Source organism: Artibeus jamaicensis, unplaced genomic scaffold, assembly GCF_021234435.1.
Source record: "Artibeus jamaicensis isolate MK-2021 breed Jamaican fruit bat unplaced genomic scaffold, CSHL_Jam_final scaffold_916, whole genome shotgun sequence".
Lineage (NCBI taxonomy): Eukaryota > Metazoa > Chordata > Mammalia > Chiroptera > Phyllostomidae > Artibeus > Artibeus jamaicensis.
This window is the reverse complement of record NW_026522059.1, coordinates 10,366,445-10,392,111: the sequence shown is the minus strand read 5'-3', so window position 1 is coordinate 10,392,111 and position 25,667 is coordinate 10,366,445. Positions and strand designations below refer to the sequence as shown.

At 38.5% G+C, this 25,667-nt stretch overlaps 1 protein-coding gene across 8 annotated transcripts; it reads right to left on the bottom strand.

Annotated features, from left to right (window-relative positions):
• Positions 1-86: 86 nt before the first annotated feature.
• On the bottom strand, positions 87-25,645 carry TATDN1 (TatD DNase domain containing 1). 8 transcript variants are annotated; one of them, XM_037166428.2, is made up of 13 exons: positions 25,590-25,645; positions 19,799-19,864; positions 17,912-17,961; positions 14,522-14,585; positions 12,912-13,055; positions 12,758-12,800; positions 11,421-11,506; positions 11,301-11,341; positions 9,310-9,386; positions 4,911-4,981; positions 3,793-3,919; positions 2,235-2,315; positions 534-636 (listed from the first exon to the last, which is right to left on the bottom strand). In XM_037166428.2, the coding sequence occupies exons 1-12, from the start codon at positions 25,609-25,611 to the stop codon at positions 2,282-2,284; spliced, it is 825 nt and encodes a 274-aa protein (XP_037022323.2). In that variant the 5' UTR covers positions 25,612-25,645; the 3' UTR covers positions 534-636; positions 2,235-2,281. The 8 variants fall into 8 exon arrangements, 7 of the variants coding, with proteins under 7 accessions (XP_037022320.2, XP_037022323.2, XP_053517019.1 ...); XM_053661044.1 differs by lacking the exon at positions 2,235-2,315 and adding an exon at positions 1,684-1,762; XM_037166425.2 differs by lacking the exon at positions 2,235-2,315 and having other exon boundaries at positions 87-636.
• Positions 25,646-25,667: the final 22 nt, after the last annotated feature.

Sequence of the window (25,667 nt, the reverse complement as noted above, 5' to 3'; positions counted from 1 at the left end):
TGGCCCCTAGTGTTTCTTTAAGATGGGTGGGAGAATGCAAATGCAAACCAGAGAAAACCACAAAATCAAGGAAAGAAAGTCATTTCATAAACTAAGGAGAAAGTAGTTTGCCAGAAGTGATCAAGACTTTGAAGTTTTAGTGTAGCGCTGTAGCTGAGCTGAATTTGAAAGTCCAGACTTGGAGACTGTGAGTTGAGAAACAGGCTTACATCAACTTGTATCTGGCATGAACCAGAACGTGTTTAATTTTAATGTAAAAATCAGTGTATCTGTTAGCCATTCTATGTTTGCAGCAATGATATAAAATTTGTCCTTTTGGACTTTTAAAAGAAATTATAAAATGAAACATTTGGTGGTGGTTATTCTTTGAAGCTAAGAAAAATCCTGATTTTATGGATAAAAATAAGGGGACGGTGTGCAGTGATATGTAATGCCTCTTTATGGACAACTTCCAGAGAATTCCTTTATTGAAACTTTCACTAAGTTTTACCATGCAATTTTACATACATGATGGAAAATGGAAGACATACCAATTACATGTCAGGAAAAAATAATTTAATGGTATTGTTATATAGTGTGTTGGCTAATTCCACTGGATCCTCATCTCTTACTGCTGACATGATCTCCAGTATTTGACTAAAACAAAACAAAACAAAAACAGTTTAAATTGCTATATACATGTTCTGTTTTAAAGATATTATTTTTCCACATAAAAGATGATACTGGTAGCTTTAATAAGCTTCAGCAGACATTAAAATTTTCAGCACTATCAGAAAGTGCTGGAAATTTTAACTGCTAGGATATTTAAAATAGGGTAATTAGATACAGATTTCTAGGGTAGTCTTGCATATAACTAGAGAAAAAAAAGTTGCATATTATAAAACCAGCCTATAATATGTGTACCACAATTATAGAATTAACCCAGTGGAAATGAGTCCTTAAAACAGAGTCATTACGTATTCACTACTGGGTCACAACGAGCTTTTAAAAAAAACTGAAAGAAAAAAAAAAGTACGCTATAGGGCAGTACTGTTTCATTTCTGTTTGGGTTGTATTTATATATGTACAGTACACGTGTAATATATCAAAGCCTGAAAGCCACTGCTTACAGAACTGGTTACTAAAGGATAGCAAGAAATTGCCGTCTGAGCACCAGCAGAATGACAGCCAAGGAACTTAGAAGTTATTTACTTGGAACAATATGTGTTATGGGGAGGCAGAGTCAGGTGGGGCTGGGCAGGCTCTCTCTTACTCCCCCAACCCCCACCCTGCACAATAGAAAGAGTAACCCAGATTGTTAATCTTTCAGTTTCTCTGTATAGAATGGTAATCATCAGTAATGTTTTCTAGCATTCTTATATATAAATAGAATTTTATACAAGAATTAGAAAGTTCTAAAGTCAAAACTAAACATTTAAGTAGTCTATCAGTTTCTTTATATAAAACACCTATAAGTATTAGAGGTGGAAATTAAAGATTAACTGGAACTTTTTATTCTATAAAAGTTAATACTAAAAGGCTTGCTTATTAATCTGTATACTAAATGAACTATGCTAATTTTTGTTATCTGACAAGATATGCTTAAAAGTAAATCTGTTAACATTTAAATTGACACTAAAGATCCAATTTTCTTCATAAACTACAGAATCTTCCTCAATTTCACTATCTGGACTCAGAACTTACATGTATAATATTGTGCAAAATCAATGATTCCTTGTACCCTTCTCCCTTGAGCAGTCCTCCACACTGATACCACTTACAGCTTAAAAAAAAAAAAAAAAAAAAGCTGCCATTTTCCTGCTTAAAATCCCTTCAGTCCCAATAAAATCCAAACTACTGAGGTTTGCATACAAGAGCCTTCTCGTTCTGGCCTCACTCTCCCATTCCAAACTTGATCACAACCTGTGCACCCTACTTTCGCCACACTAAACTCACTGTTCCCCAAGCGGAGCAGCCACGCCCTCCTGCAGTCTGCCTTTGTTCAGAGTGTTTGTGTAGTCTGGCATAACTCCCAGTCAGTAAACAGTTGAAATGTCACCTTCCTTCCCTTAGTTCTCTTACTTCCCTTCAAGGCAGGCCGTTGCTATGTCCTATAGTTCCAGTCACATATTCATACCTCTGTAACAGCACTACCATCTGAAATTATACTTTTCACATGCTCGTTTGTTCCAGAAGGAAGGGATTCTTGTCTGGCTCATTTCATGCCTTATCCAAAGTGTCTGGCACCTACTCACTGGTGGATGGATGAGGGCAGGGACTGTCTTGATTCTTCTATGAAGTCTCAGTAAAATGACATGGCAAGAGCTCCAAAATGCCTTTTGAGAAATTTATTTAGAAGGAAGATTTCTATACAAATAAACTGTCAATAGATGGAGGTAGATTAAAGATTAAAATGACTTTGTAAGTAGGAATTTCAACTTGCTAATGAGTTATTAAGACTATAGCATGTGTATTTTTGAAATATGGTTTAGACTTCAGTTTGCAGATGTTGATTTTTCCCAAGCTCTACCTACTCAGAACGAATATTCATACTGCAGTTGATACTCGAGCATTTTTAGTTCTTAACTGTCTACACTTAGAAACACCTTCACATCCTGTCTTGCAAATGTGGAGCTAAAGTCAACAGCTTGACATTAAGGCAGTATAGAAAATGTTGGCAACTACTTCCTCTCTAAGCTGGCTGCTGGATAAATACCAGTTTCTTGTCTCTAGTGTCCTCTTAAATGTCCAAAGAATTATTCAGAAACATTGTGTCCTGACTGAATTTGCAAGTCATACATTTCATAAAAATTACAATCGATTCTTTACGAAGCAGAATTTATATATATTCCTCATCCCTCAGTTTTAAAACATCGAGTTTTAAAGTCTTTGCCAACAACAGCACATTTAATAACAAAAAAAATCTTTCCAATATGTTTTTGTAGAGTAATTCACATTTCTGCCTGCTGACTTTAGATCTGGCTTGCTTCATACTCTTACCTGTTTAAAAATGATTGAAAAGCAGATGATGCAGATGGAAGGAATTACTACAGTTTAAAAGTAAAATTCAGTAGTAATTTATATGAATGTGTTATATATATATCCAATTGCCTAAATTGGTAAACCATACTAGACTGATATATTCGAGATTTAAATTATGGGTTTGTGCAAACAAAAGAAATTAGATGGTGTCCCCATTAAAGTGATGTAACAAACTTTTTCTGTGAGTTAAAATATGGTCTCCGGTTCCTTGACATCAGATGAGTAACAGGGTCCTCTCTTCATATGTGCTATACACTATCATTTTAAAAAGTGATTCTAAATTAGTTTTTTTAGGAAATAAATTCGACCCCCGTTTTTTAGTTGGAAAAGGAAACCCTCTTGTGTTCTTAGGTTTCCTCAGGTTGTCAAATCGTTTCAAGTGCAGATCCCAATCAGAAGGTCTGCTAAGACTGCATTTTTATAACCATCAACAGGGAAGCTGCAGGGGAACAGAACTTCAACCACTTAAGGGGTTTCCATATATGGAAAGCATTAAGATCTTTTCCCTCCTATGAAATGACAAATGACCAGAATTACATGAAGTTTTCACTGCAGCAATAAAAACCATTTGAGGTAGAGAGGATATGAACAGAGAGGCTGGAATACAACAGTTCAGGTGCAAATCCCTCCAAATCACTTCATTAAAATGGTGCTTGATCTGAACTTCATTTGGACTTCACCCAGTTTTCTACCCCTTGAGTTCATTTTGTTAGGTGCCATTTGGTGGTTGATACTAATGTTTTAAGAAGACCACAAAAACAAAATACTTACATTATATGGCAAGGTTCATTTCTGTCTTTCAAACAGTGTCCATTTTCCCATTTCTTTTTGGTGGGAAATGAAGTTTTTACATACTTTGAACCAGCATGTGTACTTTTGACTCCGCACCAAGGTGCATCTAGGGTTAGCAAATAGAAGTGTCTTCAGAAATGTAACTCTTTGAACTATTTTTTAAGTGAACATAACCAAATCCATATATAACCTCTAAAGTAAAAGTTGCATTCAGCTTCAAGTATGGCAAAAAGCAACAGAAAGAAATTTAAGAAAAGCACAATTAATAAAACTGAGAACTGTACAAACTCTTAAATGTTTTTGTAAGACTTGCTTTTATAGCCCCCACCCCTGGCTAACATTATTGCTGGTCTATGACATGCTTTAAAAAAAAAAAAGACCTACAGCTAAAAGAAATACAACTGACATGAAACATTTAGGTAAAACAAATTTCTATATAGCCTCTACTCATGAAACAGTGGCTTTGAATACTGGGATTATTCACTAACATATTTCCTTAATTAAGAATTACAATAGCTCACACATTCTATAAACACTGTACTTTTAATGAGCTCATTTAGTTTTCCTTAACCCCCAAGAAAATAAATCCGATTTGTTCTGAATGGCTCAGCCTTAAGTCCATGTGTATCAAGAGACCCTTGAGTTCCACGGTACAGATAAAAATTTTAGCTTCTAACTTTTTTTTATTTTAAAAGGCAATATTATTATCAAAAATTCTTAGACTGAACCAATTTGATTTGAATTTCTGTACTTTAAAAGTACTATAAAACTAGGCCAATGCAAATACGACATTGTGTAAAAAATAAAATCCTGAACAGTTTTTGAAACCCTGAGGTAGAATGCTTACTAAGACTCCTTGTTTAATAAAATATTCATAACTACAACCGTAGTTACTGACATCTTCTAAGTGCTTATTAGGCTTTGCCAAACTTTAAACATCACTTGTATAAGTATTTCCCCATCAACTGATAAAAACACCCAAAGGTTTTCTAAAGAGTGTAACTGTTGGGGCCATTTTAAAATAAAATACTTGTTCAATTTTCTTTAGCTCTTTTGGGGCATATTTTAATATGATAGAGTTCTAAAAACTAACTTACCAGTCTCAATCATTAATTTTTCAATAGGTATTGACTTCAAAACTTCCAAATTAGCCTCAGTTTTCAGTGAGCTTAAAAAAAGATATTAATGTATAAAAATAAAAGGTACATTTAATGAAGAATAACTTTGCATACTATAAATTTGTCTGAAACAGATCAGAAAACTATCTCGAAATCCCAAAATAAACTTTGGTTGGCTACAGAGGCAGTATACCATTGTATCTGTACATTCCTATTGTTAAACAGAAAGTTTAACCCAAGGCGGACAGTCTTTTTAAACAAGACTGTTAGGCCCTTGCTAGCAAGAAAAAGACCAGGTCCTGGTATGAAGTCCAACAGTGGGGAAAGGCAACGCAGCTGTCCTGGAGTAGCTGAGCATTTTTACAGTTGGGAGGGGCATGTAAGTTGTTTTCTTTGTCTATAGATAAGGGGTGGGAGGAGGTAAAGCAGAGCCAGCTCTGGGACAGGCTGAGTCTGCCAGGAAAAAAAAAAATCTCTGGTCCTGGGACTGACTGTGGGCAGCAGATTGGAAAGTTCCAGCAGAGGCTGCTGGGGTTCTATGGTGCCTGGCTAGTCTCTCTTTTTAGATAATCGTGGAAATAGCCATCAGGCAGTTAATCCAAAATTCCACCGGACAACATACAGGAATGTGAGCGTTGTTAGCTGACCTTGCAGTTGTTAACCTCCTCCTGTCTCTTCCTTCTACGCTCTGCCTGCTGTCCTTTCCTTCAGGACATCTCGGAACTGACTCCTTGATATCATCCTTCCAGAATCCAATTAAGATCTATTCCAACCAGATCTTGTCTTTAGTGGAGGCAAGAACTTTCTATGCATCTAAAACTTAACTTTTTAAGAAGAATTCACTTCCTTGGAGTAATTTACATAACTCAAGAGTGGAATAGTGTAAGCGCTCTCTTCCAGTTTCAGCTGTCTTCCAGAAATCTACAGAACATTTCTCTATTAGCAGAAATGTTTTTTGGTTTGTTTTTATAGGTTTTCCTTTTTGAGCGTCTGTAATTTTATTTTAGTAGGATTTTAGAATGGACAGGAGTGAAATGTTTGTGCAGTCTGCCCTAAGTACCAGCCTTAGTGTTCTCTAGAAAAAAAAAAGAAAGTTCTTATTTTCAGTCCATTTAATGTATTTTGTCTATATATTTTCTAAAATATATGGACATGCTCCATATTGAGGGGAAACAAGGTTTGCCACCCCAAAATATCCCTTTTGGGATATTATTTTAAGCTCATTACTTTCAAGAAAAACAGGAAAAACTTCTGACCCCCCCCCAACTGCCTAAGAATTTAGATAGAGGACCTGCTCCAGTGAGGGATGGATGGTCATAACTACAGTCTGAACTGTGATAGAGATGAACCTAATAAGCACAAGGCCCATTTGACCAATTTCCTCAGTGTCCCCATTGTTAAAGATGGCCCAACAAACAGTTGTTAACCAAACATTTGCTTTTCCTTTCCCTTTGAATTGCCTTCCTCCCCTTTGAAATCCCAACACACCCCCCCCCCCCCCCCCAGCTGAAGAGGGCAATATAAGCCTCAACTGCCTCTGGTCTCGTACTCTTCAGAACTCCCATATATACCTATGTAGTAAGTTTGAAGATTTTTTTCTGTTGTTGTTAGTCTCATGTTAATTTGATTTTACAATCCTGGCAATTTGTAAAAACTGATCTAAATACTAAAATAAATAGTATCAGAAGAAACATTTTTAATCGAAGCCAGTATACTTATTTAAAAGGTTTTCCATTTAAAGAAGAACAACTATGCTTCTATTTTTAACTTGAAATTTGTCCTTTTTCATAGGAAGGGAAAGTTAATAATTTAATTAGAAACCACAGATTTGTAACACAGTATAAATGACCATACTGGAGACTCAAATTAAGACTATAATAAATTAAGTTTCAAGACAACAGAAATATTGACTTTGATTAGACAAATGACTAATCCATTAATACTATGTTAATGTAGGGGAGGAAAGCTAAGCCTTTATAAACTCAAGATAGGTTAGAAACATTTGAAGCAGACTTACGGTTCAACAGGGTAGAAAATAAAAGGCCTTCTACCAACACCCCCCACCCCAAAAGCCATCCAAAATAACAAGGAAAAAAGAAACCAAAGAAACACCATTTTTGTTGAAATTAGGAGAGATTGCTAACCCCCTAATTAAAATACATAAAGTGGAAAATGATGGAAAATAGTAAATAGCCTGTATTTATCTGCTAAGCAACTTAAGTGCTATGTGCCTGCAGAAAGAGATACTGAAACAAGTAAACCAACTCACAGAAGAAAGTTCTAAGAACTGGAAAAACTAGGTAAAGGCTGGGAGGAGGCAGGGGACTGAAAAGGGGGGTTGTTGGAAGAGTCGGGGTAAAGAGAAGATGGGACTCCTAGATTACCCTCCGGTGAACTGGTGCAGAAACGATTCACACTTTGGTCCCCACCTGTGGGTGAGGGAGAAGGGAGGGAGAGAAGTACACAGTCTGGAAAATTTCCATCAGAGACTGGACTGGAGAAGACGCACAGCAGGACTGAGACATGGAAATGGACGTGGAGGCGGTGTGCACAGTGGGAGCCTCTGCAACCCCACCCTGCTTCAGCACACAGGCACATTTACAAATCTCCACCCTACTCTTCCTCAGGGATCAGAGCATCTTCTCCAAAGGAACTGAACCCACCTGGCAGATCTCAGCAAGGTGACATTGAGGGACCCCTGGTGAGAACGTCAGGTGGCCACCTGGCTGGCCTGCCAGTGAATGGGCTATCTCACCACTGAGATTCCAAACGACGTTTGTGTTTTCTTTTGTAACTTTTATTACGATGTACAGGGAAGAACTGCCTGACATTTAAAGAAAGCCTACATTGTCAGACTGACCAGAAAAAGGAACTCAGAGCTTTTTTTGGTATACTGAAAATAACTTTAAAGAACCATAATTCTTTAAAGAGATGAGAAGATGCTGCCGAAACATAATCAGATGGAAGTTTTCTTTTTTTTTTAAATCCACTATCCAAGCACACTTTCAAGAGGGAGGCAGAGAATATGTTCTTTCAAACACATGTTCCATCAAAACAAAATGAATACATAGGATAGAAAAAATAGTTCTATCACAGAAAAGATACCAGTCCAAGCAAGCAGAAAGATGGAAGGGTCTGGAAGGGATGAACTACTGGATTATCTAGTTAGGTTTCCTCACGTGGCAAAAGAGATAAAGGCACTTTAGAGTTGTTGGAAAGTGTGAGAAGGCTTAAACTTTTGAAGACAAATAAAAGTAAGGAAATTTACTCCAGAAGAGTCAAAAAGTGATACACCACATGGTTCACTCATCAATAATAAAACACTGAATGTGCACATAACCACAAATCTAAAATAACTACACCGAGAGGCCCATGGACGACAATGCAGGGGGGGAACAGTGCGGGATGAGAACTGAAATGCTCATCTACCTTCGAAGAATAGAAAAGGGAGATGAACTAGTAACTGCAATGCATATTATTTAGAAATAAGGTGATAAACAGCAATGTGGATGCCTCTGAAAAAGTTGACTTAGGAGAAGACATGCTAGAGAGACTGTGTTTAAAACCTCTTAGTACCACTGAACTTACTCATATATTCCTTTGCATATTGACCAATTAATCAGATAACTCAAAATATGGAAAGTACACCCAGGACATTTAGTATGTCTGAACTCTATAGCAGACAGGTAATTTCATGATTCTATTTCCTAAAATTTTAGTAAAAAGTAGTATCAGAAAAATAATTTTAAGGAAATGAAACACTAATGAGGGAAAGCAATCTGATACTATTTTGCAATCTATTTAATGAGCTACGCTGACATCCTGTAAACACGACACCGGTGGAGGCTCACCAGATTTGGAAGGAAACGAACCTGGACTGGGTCCATGAGGTTTTAGTTTTTGGTGCAGCAGCAGAAAGGCCCTCACACTTGGAATCACTACACTTTATAGCTGTTTCTTAGCTCCTCCAAGCCTCAGTCACTTGGCCTACAGAGATGATGATTATGTCATAGTATGACCTTTCCCCCATGGTTAGACACCGTGTGCTTGTATATGTGCTCGCACACACAATGCTGTGAACAGGTACGCTTGGGACAAAATACCCTGAAAATAAACTGCGGTGCCAGAGAAAGCTGCTGCTGAGCCCAACCCAACATGACGTTCCACCGCTGGGACACAAGGTGGTGGCTTTAAATGTTCAAGCTTAAACGTGGTAACAGTGCTATTCAATTTCTTACATAATTACTGAAATTCTCAGGCCAAGGTCCATGCAAAATAACTAATAAATTTTATATCATTATCAACAATTCACTGTAAGACAAGTTAAGGAATCTGTTTAATATAAAAGTTAAAAAAAAAACCGAAAACAGGAACCTACCAACCATTAAATCCTATATAGAGATCCAAGTCAATCAAAGCAGCTGCTGCTTCCTTGGTACCATCAAATGAATGCACCTACAGACATACAGGTATAATTTATGACTCTTCCTTTAAAATCCTAAATACAATTTATAAGCTTTTCTAAGCAAGAATATAGGTGTGTAGAGGTTCTGGAGCACAGATTTCGTATGTGGTGGCCCCCATAATTTTTCAAACCAGCGTTCACAATTACAGCCTGTTATCATCTCCAATGACACGAGGCAAGGATTAGCTGGCCACCTAAAATTTCTGTCTTTGTGGCTGCGGGGCTACCTCCCCACCAGCATCACTGCACGCACACGTTACAGTTACGTGTCTGGGAAGATGGACTGCCCTAGGGAACCACATTCTTAGGCAAAAGCATAAGAAAAAGTTAGAAATGCTATAAAACTACTTTAAAAATATTTTTAAGTATTCAGTTTTTCTGTTATAGGACACTGCTTACTTGAAATTACTTAAGAGGCAAATTTTAAGCCAGTTTATAAAGAGGTCATGAGAATGTTGCTAAAACAATGTAAATTGTTATACAGTCGATAATACCTGCTCAGTAGGGAAAAAAAAAATTGAGATGGTGGTTTTACCTTTCAAAGATGTAGGGGTTAAGGCTCAGTTTTCATAGTTTGGATGTACGTATGTGATTGAAGCCAGTAGGCAACAACAACCACACTCTACCTAACCAGTGAGAGCACATTAATACTGAGTCTAGAGTCTGAATACATGAAGGATAACATGTTTTTCAACAAATAAAACTCTTGCACAATGGTCCAAAAGGGTTTGTTTCCTTAGCATTTCCAGCTGACTAGAAACATTCTCCAATAATAGTGAAATAATTGTAAATGTGACTCCTCATAAACCATTTCAAAAAATTAGTTCTTATCTGGCAGTCCCTTTAATAAAAGTCAAACATTTAAGTTCGATTTGTTGTTGCTGTTAATTTTGTAACGATTAGAGAATTATCCAATAACTATTAGAGAATCAGCCAAATAAATTCTCATTTAGAAATAAAGCAAAGGGGCTGAGAGGCAGAGCCTGAAGGTTGTGGGTGCCACGAGCAGTACCAAGAGCGTCAATGAAAGCCTTTCTCAGTTCCCCCGCGCTGTCCCTAAAGGACAGTTAGCGTGTCCGTAAACTACAGCTGAAAGTGCGCACAGGAATGTTTAACACTCCAGAAACTGAAAAAGCATGCACATCACTAGTCCGTATGAAATGAAGCTACAAACTTGAGATAAATGTGACACTGTCAAAGCAATGCAATGTGGGTATGTAATTAGGGCACAGTACTAGTTCCTCTTTCCTTAATTGGCAAAGTACAGCTATGTGATTTCATATACCTGGATAACAGGTTTTTTGCTGTTTTTTTGTCTCATGAAATTTTGTATGAAAATTTATATATTTCAGCATTTTCTGAGGCAGACTCTCAAAGGAGTCCATGACCCCAAAATGATTAAAAATCACTGATATGGATAGATACTTGAATTCAGTGGTGGGCATAATATTTAAGGGAAATGTCTCAAGATGAATGATTGAAATGACCATATAGGAGAAGTGTTTAAAACAGAAGCAAATTACAAAACAGAGAATGAGTCTTCAAGAGTGGCAGTAGTCAATGAATACAGTTGACAAAAAATTAGGAAGGCAAATCTGAAATGAGTGTCAAATTATTTTCAAGTATTATTGAAACTAGTTTTATTTTGCCCAAATTTAAGAATGGCTGATAGAAGAGGCAGAGAAAAATGACCACACTGTTATAATAAAATGCATACATTAGGGGTTTCTTGTGAACAGAATTCTGTACTCATTGTTGTGCTTTGAACAAAGTAACAAATTTACATGTCCTTCATATAATGAGAGAAGAGTCTTAATAATTTTAATGCTGACACCTGAATCAGAGGCCAACCTTAATAACCAAGAAGCTTTTGTGCCGATTTTTAGAAACACTCCTATACTTACTACTCCACCTACACACCGATCTCTATTTCTCTTCATTATATCTGTGAATTAAAAACAGAACTTTTAGCAAATAGCTGGATTTCTGCAAAACAAATTCTAAATATTTTAGCCTTAACTCACCCAAAAATTCAGCATGTGAGTTTCGACAGTGAAGAAACATTGGTAATTTTGTCTGTTCTGACAATTCAAATTGTTTCTCAAAATATCTGCATAATGCATAAGATTTTCTTGTTAAAAATTTTGTTTTAGCACAAGAAAAATAACTGTCAAATGATCTTTTTTAGTTAAGGGGATTTCCCTAGAAATTACAGGACAGGAATAGCAAATTCAGACATTTCAAATACATCAGGCTTGGCCAAAGCTTTTACAACACACATCTTCTGGAAAGCGACACTTCGTTTTCTGAGATGACAAATTTTTTTCAGAAATGATTATAACTAATAGGTAATTTAGGTAGCACTTTACTACTGACTGCTAGAAGTTAAGAGATCTAAAGTTCAAGTTTAGAGGTATAGGGGATAGTCCCCCAAATAATTCCTTTTAACTGGCTTTCCAACCAAACCTCAGCAAGTGACATAGGCACCCTCCTATAAGCTGTGGGGTTCCTTCCTGCACAGGGTGTCTGTGGTGGCAGGTACACGGTTGGCCCCTGCTCTGAGAGCTGGCTGAGCACCACCAGCAGGGGTCAACTCATTCATGAGAAGCCAGGCAGAACTTCGCACTCTGTTTTCTATGTGCTGTTGTCTAAGAAATTACTGCCACTGAACAAAAAAGCAAGATTTCGTACAAACTAAATACAAGGACCTGTTACAGAGCACAGAAACAGAAATACTCCATTTTCCAGCAAAATGAAAATCACACAGTAGCCCTGAATATTTCAGAATACCTTTATGAAAAGGTTTTTTAAGTGCCACACACCATTTGATCCTCAAAACCACCCTAGTACAGCATAAGAGCCAGTGGTGGAGGTGGATAGGACCTTGTCCAAGATCACAACATGTACACAACGTGGCAAACCTGGAACCAGAACTTCGAGCTCCAACCAATGCCCAACTAGTAAAGTAAGTTTTTCTAGCTTTGGTGACTGATCCTGTCTCTCTCTGGTATCCTTTCCTCTTAAATTATATCCCCCCCAAATGAATCTGATTCACTTTAATGGAATGGTTCATAGAGGAATGCATTTACTAAGGCAATAAAAAGCAACAAAAAGTCTCTACTATAGAAAATGCATCCCTCATTTCTACCATTAAAATCTAATTAGATGGTTATTTAATTAGGGAACTATCCTTCCATCCCTTAGGAATTACATGCATGGAATTTGTTTCACTTAACTTTTGATATACAATGGGAAAAACAAAATCTTGATGCTTAATCTAACTTCATATTTGATAAAAGCAGTTTTTAAAAAACACTCTTAAGACTTTACAATAATTTCTAAAGTCAACAAATTTCCTTACTTGAGCTGGGTATCTTTGGGACAAAACTGTAGTCGGTCAAAATCTTCAAAAGACAAAAACAAACAAACAAAAAGAACCAATAATTACTCAGGACTTATACAGAGCAACTCAATTATTTTCAAAGTCATTCTAACTGGGCTAGATTGGCACTTACCAAGACCACACTCCCCTACTGCTACAACTTTCCCCTTGTTGTTTTCAGCAAGATTTAGCAATTCCACAAAGTAAAGATCAGGGTTATTCTTTTCAAAGTCACCACATCTTGTAGGATGACATCCAACTGTACTGAAAAACATATCTAGTACAAAATAATGTCCAAGGATTATTTTCAAATGATTGTTCATATTTATATTTCATATGCATAAGAGAACATTAATTTCACATGGTTTTCAACAATAGCCATAAACTATTCAAACTGCTAGAGCTGCACTAGGTTAAGCATGTAAGAATTTTTGGAATACTTTAACAAAGTAGGACATGAAGATGAAAAATCTGCCTTAACATATTCGTAAAAAGAATTTATGCAATTCTTGCCAAAGCTTGGTATTTACTGAGTCTTCTAGAAAGGAAAATGAAACAACTTCTTGTACAATTAAATGTCAATAGCTAATTTTATCTTTTATAGTCACCCTTCATGCGGCTCTGTTATTTCATGCATTTAATAGTTAAAGTGTATATTCCTTCCCCTTAAAAAGGATGACTTAAAGAGGTAGAAGAGGGAACTCATGTTTCTGATGAAAAGTAAAGCTCCCTTATTTGGAGCCCATACTGTTTGATAGTTTTAATTGTATGGAACACAAATGTGAAGTCAAAAAGGGCTTCTGAGTGGTTTAAGGCACTCCTTGTATCTGAACCCAGGAAAGAGGCTGGCGCCGCCCTGGGCTCCCATGCAGGTGTTTGCACACAAGGGAGGGAGAGCACCGAAAGCAGTGAAGACACCGGCCCAGAGAGGAGTGGGGGAGGGCCGCCGGCGGGGAGGTCTGAGAACTAAACACTGTCTGTCTGGGGGTAAAAAGCATGGAAGACAAACACTCTCATACACCTGAAAGCTCTGGGAAGGTGATTCCTTTTATGACTTGAATCACCAGGAAAAAAGTATCAGTGGATCCTGAAGCGAAGATTTCCATAAAGAAGGCCAGTACTGGGGGGGGGGGGGGGGGGGGAATAGAATGGTCTAATTTTTCAATGTCCAGCAAATGAAGCATGCCTCCACCCCTTAAAAAAGGTTAATAAAGAAAATGAATGCCAGATAAAGGAGGCATTTTATATAGTTAGGATTCCTTTGGAATTAGTTCCAAAAGTTAAAAGATTTTAAATAAATGCAGAATGTATGAACATAATGTAAGCATATTTGAGATTACATAGTATATTATTACTTGCATTGCTGGGACAGTGTTTGGTCTGCATAATAAATAATTTTTCTCAGCCTAAGTTTAAAAAAGAGCAAATAAAAAGCAACTCATATCTTAAACACATTACAACATACCCACAAATTCTACATCACAAATATTTGTGGTTAAATTATGTACCTGATGACCCGAATTCTCATTAACTGAAATCTTAAGTATGATGAATTTTTTCAAGCTCTGCTATGCCAGTGGGCATTCTGAATTTTTTCATCCTACTCATGTCCCATTGAAATCAGTCAGTTTTCCTGCTGTCTCTACCACCACAACTCATTGCATTGTACCTGAAGCAGTTCTCAGAAAGACTTCTTCAAAATAACTTAATTATTTGTTTTTGGTAAAAGTAATATGAGGATACCATTTGTTTGTGCCAAATGCAGTGCATCTTTACTGTCTTGCAGATTTCCACCTGTAATCATAAACTGAAACGGAAATAAATTAAGCCCACTTTAACAAGGTACCAGCAACAGCCCACAAACATGCCTTCCTGCTGCAGCTTTTTCCCAGAATGCTTCTCTCTCAGACGGTCATACCCCTACTCATCCTTTAAAATTCTGCTGAAAGATCACCTCCCATGTAAAGTGGTCCCTGTCTACCTCTCTCCAGTACATGCACAAGCACACAATACACAGAATCCATAACTCCTACCTATTGAAACGTATTAACATGTCTATCTTTCCTATCAGAGCATGAGCTCATTGAGGGCAGAGCACTGAGGGCAGAGATCAAGTTGTGAAACATTGGAAAAGACTGAGTAACTAATTAAAAACCTTCGATTTTAGAATTCTGTTCATCTAACTCAGTGATTCCATAGTGCTGATTAATTCAATAGCTCTCCCAAGTATCATCCCAGAACCCCCACGATGTATATGAGACTGAACCATTTTCGTAACAACACTAAGATGCTCTTTGCCTTTTTCACTCTCATTGTCACAAGTGAGCAAGGAGGTATTCCAGAGGCTACATAGTGTATAACCTCATGTCAGACTGCAGAAACGGATGTGCAATTCAGCGGTCTCCTAGTAAGCCAGGCATTAAAGAGATGTAAAAAAATGCAAAACAATTCCACTCATGTCACTAAATTTTTTTGGTTCTGAAAGTATATTTTTCATAAAAATGTTCTTTGTTACATAGTGGTATTATTTTAAAATGAATACAGTTATTAAAATTTTTTGTTTTAATTTCTCATATAGCACATTGCAACAGATAAACCCACATAAACGAAAGTTCTTTGGAATCCTCAATAATACTACAAAACACGAAAGGGTTTTGAGACCAAAAGTTTAAGAAACACTGCGTTAACATGTACAGATGAATTCTTTGTCGGGAAATGTATGGTTCTTGGCAAAGAAGCACACTTCTACAGAAACAGCATGACAGGCATTTAGAGCGCCATCTTTGCTAATTTGTTAAAAGGAAAATGCAACCGAAGAGCTATGTGTTGATGGTGACCTGAGGAAGTGCTGCTTAAGTGACGTTCTTCTAAAGAAGGCATTTAAGTACAAAGGTGTATTATTTTTATTTTGAAGATTTTAATTATGTATTTTTAGAGAGTGGGGAGGGCAAGGGAAGGAGAAAGAGAGAGAGAAACATCAATGTGTGGCTGCCTCTCTTGTGCCCCCTACTGGCCCGCAACCCAGGCATGTGCCCTGACTGGGAATTGATCCCATGACCCTTTGGTTCACAGTCCTGTGCTTAATCCACTGAGCCACACCTGCCAGGGCCAAAGATGTATTATTTTTAAAAGCATACTTCAAGACTCTCACTGAGCTTAAATGAAGAATTCATTCTAGGTACACACCTAAAGAATAAACATACAAAACATCGGAGGAAGTACAAATGACAGACATTTTCATAAAGCAACGTAAACTACTAATGTGACAGACACTGAATATCCAGTCAGGGGACGCAAAGCCATAATTAAATCCTCAACCACTTATATAACACAGGATATAAGATATTAACACAAATTTGGAAAACTTTACTGACTCTGCCTGATTATTTAATGCAAGACCACATTCAGTATTTCAATGATATAAAATAGCTTCTAATCAAGCCTGCCTTTTAATTTATCTAAAACTTCTCCTAATGATGAGAGAGGTTAGGGCAAGATTAGAGGACATAATAGCCTCTCCCAGTTTATAATATGACCATGATAAGATGGCAACTTCCATCATAAACATAACAAAGGTTTACTTTACGCCTGACACAATACCGAGTACTATGCGCTTAGGTTACTATTATCACTCTGTGGACGAAGAGAAAGCTGAAGTCCAGACAACAGACGAAGCAGCCCAGGTTACAAAGCTGTGAAGGATAAAGCTGAGAGTGGAAGCCACGAGTTTGTTATGTCCTGGCATTCCTAAGCCTGTGTGTGTGTGATCAGAAATGTTAAGATTAAACTATTCATGGCTGACACATAAAAATTCAGAAGCAGAAATGTACAGACAAAGCATTTCATAAAGTGAAAGGACCACACATTGAGAAATTAGTGTTGCAACTTTTACCTTATTACTTGTGAAGTTGCCTCTCCCATGCCCCCTACTGGGACCCTGACTGGGAATCGAACCAGCAGACCTTTGATTCGAAGGGCAGCACTCAGCCACTGAACCACACCAGTCAGGGCAGCAGTGTTGCTTTTTAAAACGGAAGTTATTCAACTTAGAAGCAGCAGCCACCAAGTGTGCTAATACCGCACTATGGAATTTAACCTCATTCTTGCATACATGGGTGGGCTAGCTTGCTATTTTTTTTAAATACTAACTTTTAAAAATACCTATTCAAAGAATTTGACAATGAGTGAATATTCATTTGTGAGAGCTCTCTAAAAAAGTAGCAGTAATTTTCCTGATATCGAATTACTAAAAAGTAAAAATATCCTCAGTTATTTGAAATGGTATAACCCATACTATCAAAACTAGACTTGGCGACAGGTACACCTTTGTTAATAAATGTTAAAGTATGTCATAAAATGTACTTGAAGCTGCCTCTTTAGAAGGCTGGTAAGTGAGATAGTTTAAAAAAAATTTAAAGACATTTTGCTGTTTATCACATTTTAAAAAAGATTTTATTTATTTATTTTAGAGAGATGGGGAAGGGAGGGAGAAAGAGAGGGAGTGAAACCTCAGTGTGTGGTTGCCTCTAGCACACCCCACACTGGGGACCTGGCCTGCAACCCAGGCGTGTGCCCTGACTGGGGATTGAACCTGCGATGCTTTGGTTTGTAAGCCTGCGCTCAATCCACAGCTATACCAGCCAGGGCCTATTCATCACATTTCTGATTGTATGGAAGAACTAACTACCCATGAGGTCTGTGTCAATTAAACTGTGGTGAACAGAATATGCTGATATATTTTATACCATTAACTTGCTAATATTACATATTAACAATCTATTACTCAAAACAAGTGTGGCCCTGGCCCAGGTGGTTGAAGTGTCATTTTGTGTACTGAAAGGCTGCCAGTTCAATTCCTGGTCAGGACACATATCTAGGCTACAAGTTCGATCCCCGGTTGGGGTACATTCAGGAGGCAACCAGTTGATGTGTCTCTTTGGCACTGATGTTTCTCTCTCTCTTAAAATCAATGGAAACATGTCCTTAAGTGAGGATTAAAAAAAAGAAGAAAAAAAGAAAAGCCGAGTGTGGCAAAGCCGAGTGTGGCACTGGCTCTTTCCCTTCTATGCTGTGGTATTTCAATGAAATTTAGTTTTCAAACAAATCTCAAGAGTATCAAAAACTAGATGTTACCTTTTTAACACCAATTTGGACAGCTCTCTGTATTACATCTTGTAAGTCATCTGTAAAAGTTGAACCCCAAAGAAAGTCCAGTAAGTAAATATCCATTTATCTATATAATCACATTTACTAATCAAATCAAATCAATACTATTTGATGAGCATTTATCCTATAATAATAATAGTGATAAACCTTTTAAAAAAAGAAAAAGAAACCTGTATAAGGCAAACTAGATAAAACTTTCCATTTGGTTGTATTTCTGTTCTGCTGGCCACAAGGAGGAAAGCGACAAAACTCAGAAGGTTCAAATTGAAGACAAATGCCTTCCTTACAATTTATGTCATTTGCCTTGAATTTTGAACTTGTTGGTAAATTTTTTAAATAAAAATAGTCATTAAAATTATTTTTACTATGGCTTTTCAGAGTATACCTGCAATGTCTCCCAAAATACAACACCTATTTTTAAATTTTAGTTAATGCTGATTTCTTAATTACCATTCCCATTGAGGAAGGTTAATTTTTTATTTTCTCTGACAGTGGGCTTTTTTTTTGCTTTTTTCCTATAATTTACTGTCAAATAACAAACTTTTTGGAGAGGTCAATAGTAATTATAAGCTTTGAGAGGCCCGAGGCAAGTGAACAGCACAATTAAACAGTTATATCATAAAAACTGATTTCTTAATTTCATATTTAAGCATCACAGTGAATGTGATTGGAATTCAATTACTATTCCAGAGTAGCTATAAAATTTGAGACAAAGAATATCAACTTGGAATGAATACTAAGTAGAACAGCCAGTCTTGCTAGTTATTGTAAATTAGAGTAATACTGATATTGATCACTATGAAACTTACTTCATAAACACACATATACAAACATTCATATACACAGAGTACGAAGCATGAAATCTAAGTGCTAAAAGGCAAGAAAAGCAGAATATAATTTATTCAGCATTCTAACTACTGTATAAGTAATGTCATTTAAATGTCTAAACGAAGCAGGAAAGCTAAGTTTTGAGGTAAGGGTTAGAGGAAAGCTAACACTTAGCTTATCTTCTTTCTAGTGACACCTAACATTTCCTATACTTAGTGTTTTCTCTTAGCATAGCCTAGAAGCACAGTAAGATTAACTTCTGACTCAGCTGTTGATATGTGCAATTCTCTATCATCCCAAACCACAAAACCAACTTTTCCTGTTTTCACTTACATTATAACAAATATAGTCATTTTCTGAAGCAATATTCACAGGCTAGTTTACTGGAGAAATTTTGCTTTCATAAATGTGCCGTCATCATTTCCTGCTTAGTCACCTAGCTCACATAATAAGCCTTTAAAATGAACCTGATGTGATCAACAGAAACCATTTTGCTTTTGGCCGAGTTTTCCATCAATCTTGGAGGCACTACTCTTCCCACCTGTACAGCAGGACTTGGCTGGGAAGGAGGAGAGGCAAGCCAGGGAGAGGTGGAACGCAGTGCACCGCCCCCTAAACCACATCGCTACTTAAGTCACCCAGCAGAATGTTTTAGGAAAACCAGACCTTATACTGATGTTCCACTGTACATGACCTTTAAATTATGTGCCTTACTGTTCAATTGCTGGAAAGATTAAACACCAACTAAGGTCTGGCTTTTGCACATATGGTTAAAGTTCTATGTTCCAAATTACAAACTTCTAGCTAAGGGCTTGATTAACACTTTGTTATAAGTGCTTTATAAGTGTTCGTTATCAAGGTTAATCAATGTAGCTTCATAGGTGTTTCACTTTGTTTACAATTTTATCCAAGATGCAGAAGTCCTTTAATACTTCAATTGTAAGAGTGGATCGTGCTTTTCTAGATCTCCTCGAGGCAGACAATTCATTTTCACAGAGAAACTATTAACCTTAATAGAACATTTACCTTGGTGCTTTTGAACCCCCCTATAAATTCCTCTGAACATAGGATCTGTCAAGTTGATACCAATATCTGTGGAAAGCAAAAATAAAATACGTGATGAATCATGAAGAGCCTCTATATGAAAGTTTCTCCTTAAATAAAAGCTCATTATGAAACTTTCCATCCCCACATGCATTCAAACAAAATCTGAGTGTCCACAGCCTATCCATCACTATGCCTGACACCTGTGATACAAAGACGAGGAAGAGAGAATTCCTGCTGTCAAGGACCTGCACTCTGGGAAGGCACACACATTAATGGACAATTAAGAAATATGAAAAGCAGGCACTGGTACTGTGGGACACAAGAGGAACACCCAACCTGGTCTGGTCGCTGGCCCAAAAGAGACTTCCAGAAAGAGGGGGTCCCTGAACTGAATCTTAAAGGCTGAGTCACGGTCACCCAGCAGAAGAGGGGAAATTGCAGCCAGAAGCAGCAGCAGGAGCAAGGCCTCAGTGGTGTGAAATGGCACAATGACTATGGAGAACTACAGGCCACTCTGGCTGCTGGAGAAAAGTGCAGGGAAGGAGCAAGCGGGAGAGGCCAGACTCTACTGTGTCACAGCCTCCTGTCTTTAAAATACCAGAGGCAACAAGAAGCACTGACAGCTTTTAAGGAGAGGAGTAAGATGTGCATTCTGGACATCTCCTTCCAGAGTCTTTGTGGAGGGCAAAATTTGAAGGGAGCAACTAGAGTCAGGATACCTCCTTTAGAAGTAGGCAAGAGCTCATATCTACAGTGAAGAGAACCTGGACTAGGATAATGCAAGTAAAGATGCAGAAAGAAGAATAAATCATTAATTTCCTCTAGTCATCAAATATCCACAGAGAACAACTCTGCCAAATCCTGTGATAAGGGGTGAGGGAACACAGAAATAAGTAAGACCCACCACGTGACCCGTGCCCTCCAGAAACTTCTAGTCTACATGGGAACTACAATATAATTTGTGATATAATAAGCAGACTGTAAGCAATGCAAGGCACAAAATGTTAATCTTCATTACTGTATCCCTAGAACCTAGCACAATGGTTTTGCAAAAATAAAATAAACGGAGCCACTTTAAAACAGTCAGCACTGCCACCTGGAGGAGCTGCCTTGCACATCTTACTTCTCAAATCTTTGGAATGTTTAAACTGGACAAAATAACCTTTGGGCTGGGCCAAACAACTGTTTACAAAGCTAACAGGAGAGCAGAAATCCTGGCACCTTTAGAAGTAGCACCACCTTGTGTAGCTAAATAACTTCGCTTACTGACCCAGCAGGAATTCCTTCCCTGGCTCATTAACACCAAAAGAAATTCCTTTCTTCTATTCTATCACCATCCCTTTCTCCCAAGTACTCCTTACCTTTACCCCATAACTGGAACACTTTCTAGGTTTTCTGCCTGTATCAGCAAAATAGTTTCTGCTTCCCAGAAGTTCAATTCTTTTTGGTCTCAAATGCATGCTTGTTGCCTCTCACCTTGGCTTTTCATTTTAGCACAGGAGCACAAAAAAGGGGAAGTAACAGTTTGGGCAGCATGATGAGAAAAGCCTATCACACAGAAAAGGTAATCTTGCAGCTAAAACGAATGGAAAGAGCGTTCTGTGTGCAGATGTGTGCAGGTACAAGACTGGAAGAAACTCTGAGCCTGTAGAGCACTGGTTCTCAATGAAGAGTGATTTTGCAGTCCCCTCTTCTTTTCACTTCCTCGTCCCCAACATTTAGCAATGTGCTGACCATGTATATTCATTTCAAGTTGTCACAACACAGGGAGTGCTACTATCATCTAGGCTTGAGGCCATGGATGCTGCTAAATAATCCTACCATGCAGTGACAAGATAGCCTCTTGCAACAGAGGTTTATCCAACCCACACTACCAAGGGCAGTCCTCCATAAATCCTGCTGTAACATATAAGAGAACAAGGGGAAGAACAAGACATGAAGCCAGAGTGTGATGGCCGTGGGCAATAAAAATGCCATCCTTATTTGAAATACACACCCTTCAGCTTTTAGCTCTAGGAAAATCTCCAAGTTTGTGGTGGGGGGTAGGGGGGTAGACCCTACATTATTTTTGCTGAGCTTCAGCTTCTTCTTACTATATTCTCACTCTGCTTCTGCCAAGCTGGCCCTCAGTGAGCTCTGCTGCTTCAACATTAAGACAGGCCTTGCAAGATGAACGAGAGTTTGGATAATTCAAGAGATGGTAGAGAGTATTCCAGGCATTTGAAACAAGAAAAAAACACAATGCAGAAAACTTCTAGGACATGCAACAGCATATCTGTGATGGAGGGTGGGAACTGAGTTCACAACAGGTACCTTTTAAAGGGCTGTTAACAGCCCTGGTGGTTTGACTCAGTTGGTAGGAGCATCATCCTATAAACCAATAAATCATGAGTTCAATTCCCAGAGTACATATGTAGGTTGCAGATTTGGTCCTGGGGATGTACGGGAGACGCAACCTATCTATATTTCTCTCCCTCCCTTTACCTTTCTCTAAAATCAATAAGTATATCTTCAGTGATTTAAAAAAAAAAGCTATTAACACACAAATTATCAAATACCATGAATACAAATTCAGCAGAATGGCCCAGATTACAAGAAATCAGTATCTACTTTCTTTCCATAGGGAAAGTAAATAAGATAGGGAAGGGGCAGACTGGGAAAGGAAACCCAGGGGAGAGAGGAGAGGACTTTCTGTCTGGAACAGGGGTGTCAAACTCATTTTCACCGGGGGCCACATCAGCCCCGTGGTTGCCTTCAAAGGGCCAAATGTAATTTCAACTCCTTAATAGTTAAGGAGTAGTTACATTTATACAGTCCTAAAATTATTTTGGCCCTTTGAAGGCAATCGCAAGGCTGATGTGGCCCCCAGTAAAAATGAGTTTGACACCTCTGCTATGGAATAATCTTTCACACGGGTCAGTTTAGTAATCCACCATGGGTTATTAGGAGCGCAGAATGGGTCTGCATCTCATGCCCATTTTCCCTTTGTGCAGCAAAGAAAGAATTTTTGCAAAGCAATCTTATCCTGGAAAATGAAGTGAAAAACAAATGCAACCCAAAAGCAAACCAATTTAACAAGTAAACTTTCTGATATTAATTTTAAAATTGAATGGAAGATTAGTTTAAAGCCTCAATTTGTGAAGCCTCCAAGTCTTTGTCTCAACCCTAACAGGAATGGATGCTAAATCCTTCCTCAAAGCTTACTCACCCTGAGAACAATTCCAGGGGATCCCACTTCTTACAACCTGCCACTCTCCCACTTAGGTCAGTCTTTTCAGGCCTTAGGCCACAATGTACTTCAAACATCTATATTCAGCCTTGGACCCACGCGAGCCCTGGGCTTTAGGATATCTTGCACAACCACCAGTTTCTTCCCTTTTCTGCAACAAACTCTTCTGACTGTAGCCCTAAACCCTTTTCTTTTTGACATACAGTTTGTTGAAAGTGTATTCCTCAGCTACTTATTAGAGCTGCTTTCTTTGCTTTGATGAATAGGCTCCAGCACTTACGTTTGCTGATTGTGTCGAGAAATGCCATCCCAAAATATGCAGCTCTGGCATGTGACTTTAAGCTGAATGCACTTGAGAAATAGCAAGCACAGGGGTCCGGAAAAAGGGAAACTACTTGTTATTGCAAAGGCATGTTTTATCAGGTATGTTATCCCATACACAAAAGACAACAGGTTCAGGTAAGGTGAGGACTGACCTTTGTTTAGGGAAAAATACTGCCTTAGGACATGACTACCCACCATGAACCACTGTTAGTTAGAAAGTTTTAATTTCCAACCATCCCCTGGTTAACAGGGGCCATCCCCTGGACCCTTTTCTTCCACAACTCAAAAAACAGTAAAGAAATACTGTATGAAAATCTATTTCTATCCAGCTCCAGCCAAAGATAATAAACAACTTGAAAAACTAATGAAATGAGAGACAGGAGTGAGAATGACCTGAGTTTTTTTTTTTTTTTTTAAAGGAAGGGCAATGATTTTCCTGGAAAATGATTACTTCTGATTTGGGGAACGGGGGGGGGGGGGGGGGCAATTGAAGGGTTCATATATTTGGTGGCATGTCACCTTACTTATACAGATCTTTTCGTATAAGAATTCATACATTTGAAGTTACAGACTTGTTTTTTTAACTGGCTGACTTTAAAAGCAATACCAGCTTTACTGTTAAAGGACGCTTCCAGTATTAGTGAGTTTTCTTTTTCAAAACAATATGAGAGTGAAAAGATGTTTGCAACCAAAAGAAAACCATATCTCTAAACAGATACTGTTCTGGGAGAAATGTGGTTCTTGCCAACGCAGTAAAGAATTACAGATCAGCAAGCCTATTCGCATGTAAGCCTGGTTTATTAATGATACATTCTCATGGAAGAGAACACGCCTTGCTGAGGTAGAAGTAAAAGGCACAGGTTCAGGGTGTAAAAGGCAAGGTGAGGACAGCAAGAGCATCAGGTCCTTTGTTCTCAGGACTTATGTAGTTGGTGCGATACAGGTGAAGAGGTTATGCTGATTGACGGGTAAAGGTGGTGCCAGTTTCCCCAGAGAAGACATGACCACCTAAACTTAGGTATGCGTGGTGGTTTGTTAGCCCAAATTCTTATCTTGCTCTAGACCACACTTGGTCATCTTGTAAAACAGATACATGACAGGAGGCAGTTAACTAAAGTTGGGGAGATTACCCAAAGTTATTTATAGGCTATTTCTGTAAGCACTAGGGACTCCCTCTTAAAACAGGCAGTGACCAGAGGTAGGGCAATTAACCAAAGTCACTTTATGAGCTTTTCTTTGGGCACTATGGATCCTTTCCCGCCTTCCAGGCCTTGGGATAAATACAGTTTCAAAGGCTTTCCCAGAGTGGAAACGATACAGAGGATTTCGAGGGCTCCTCTTCTCCCAAGCTAGCAAGGTGTTTCCTGTGATGTTGGAACACCTGGCAATATTATGGGACAGGCTCAGGACTGCTGAGTTAGTGGGTGAGACATGTCTCCTCTACTCCCTGCCTTGGTTTACTATCTAACCTACCTAACAATACCTGGCTGTCTGGGCTTGATGAGTCAAGTCATATCGCTGTCGCCTACAATGTAGGAACACAAAGGGTCAGGAAACAGCATTTTAAAATTGTTTTAGACTTGCTTTGCTTTTAGATATAACTCTACAGGAATTATAGGAAATAACTCCAGGAGTTAAAGTTTACAGGAAATACAGGACTTCAGAGAACAAGCTAGACACCACCACATAGCAAACAGACAAATCCACAAGACAACTAGCCAAGAAGCTCCACTGTCTACACAGTAAACTAAGCTCACCAAAAACACTGGACAACCGATCCTAGCTCTCACAACGTCCTCAGGTCTTCCTAGGTGCCTGGCAGTAACTATTCTTATCCCTCCGGTTCTCGTGGCCACGGAGAGGGTAAGTGGTGGGAGGTGCACGTGGGATAGAGGAGAATATAGTGACTGGCCTCTTGTTTGTTTTTAAGTAGTTTAGCTTTCTTTTTCCTTTTCACTGAACACTACGTTATAAGCAGCACAAATCAACCGTACCACTCGGGAACTCTCGCAAATAAGCACGCCTTGAAGCGAGCACCTCCGCAGAGAATCAGAACCTGACCCAGAATCTTCTGGGTCTCAGGCGCAGACGCCGCCGGCGGCCCCTTGGCCTGAGAGCCCCTGCAACCTCCAAAAACCTCTTCCTGGGCCTTCTGGCCCCGACGAGCAACTCCCGGGAGTAGACAAAAAAACCCTGGGGGCCGGAAAAACAACTTACCCACGAACTTGAAGGGACTCATGACTGCGGTGCTGCTCTTTCCCCAGCGGAAGCGGAAGTGGCGCCGACCGTCCCGCC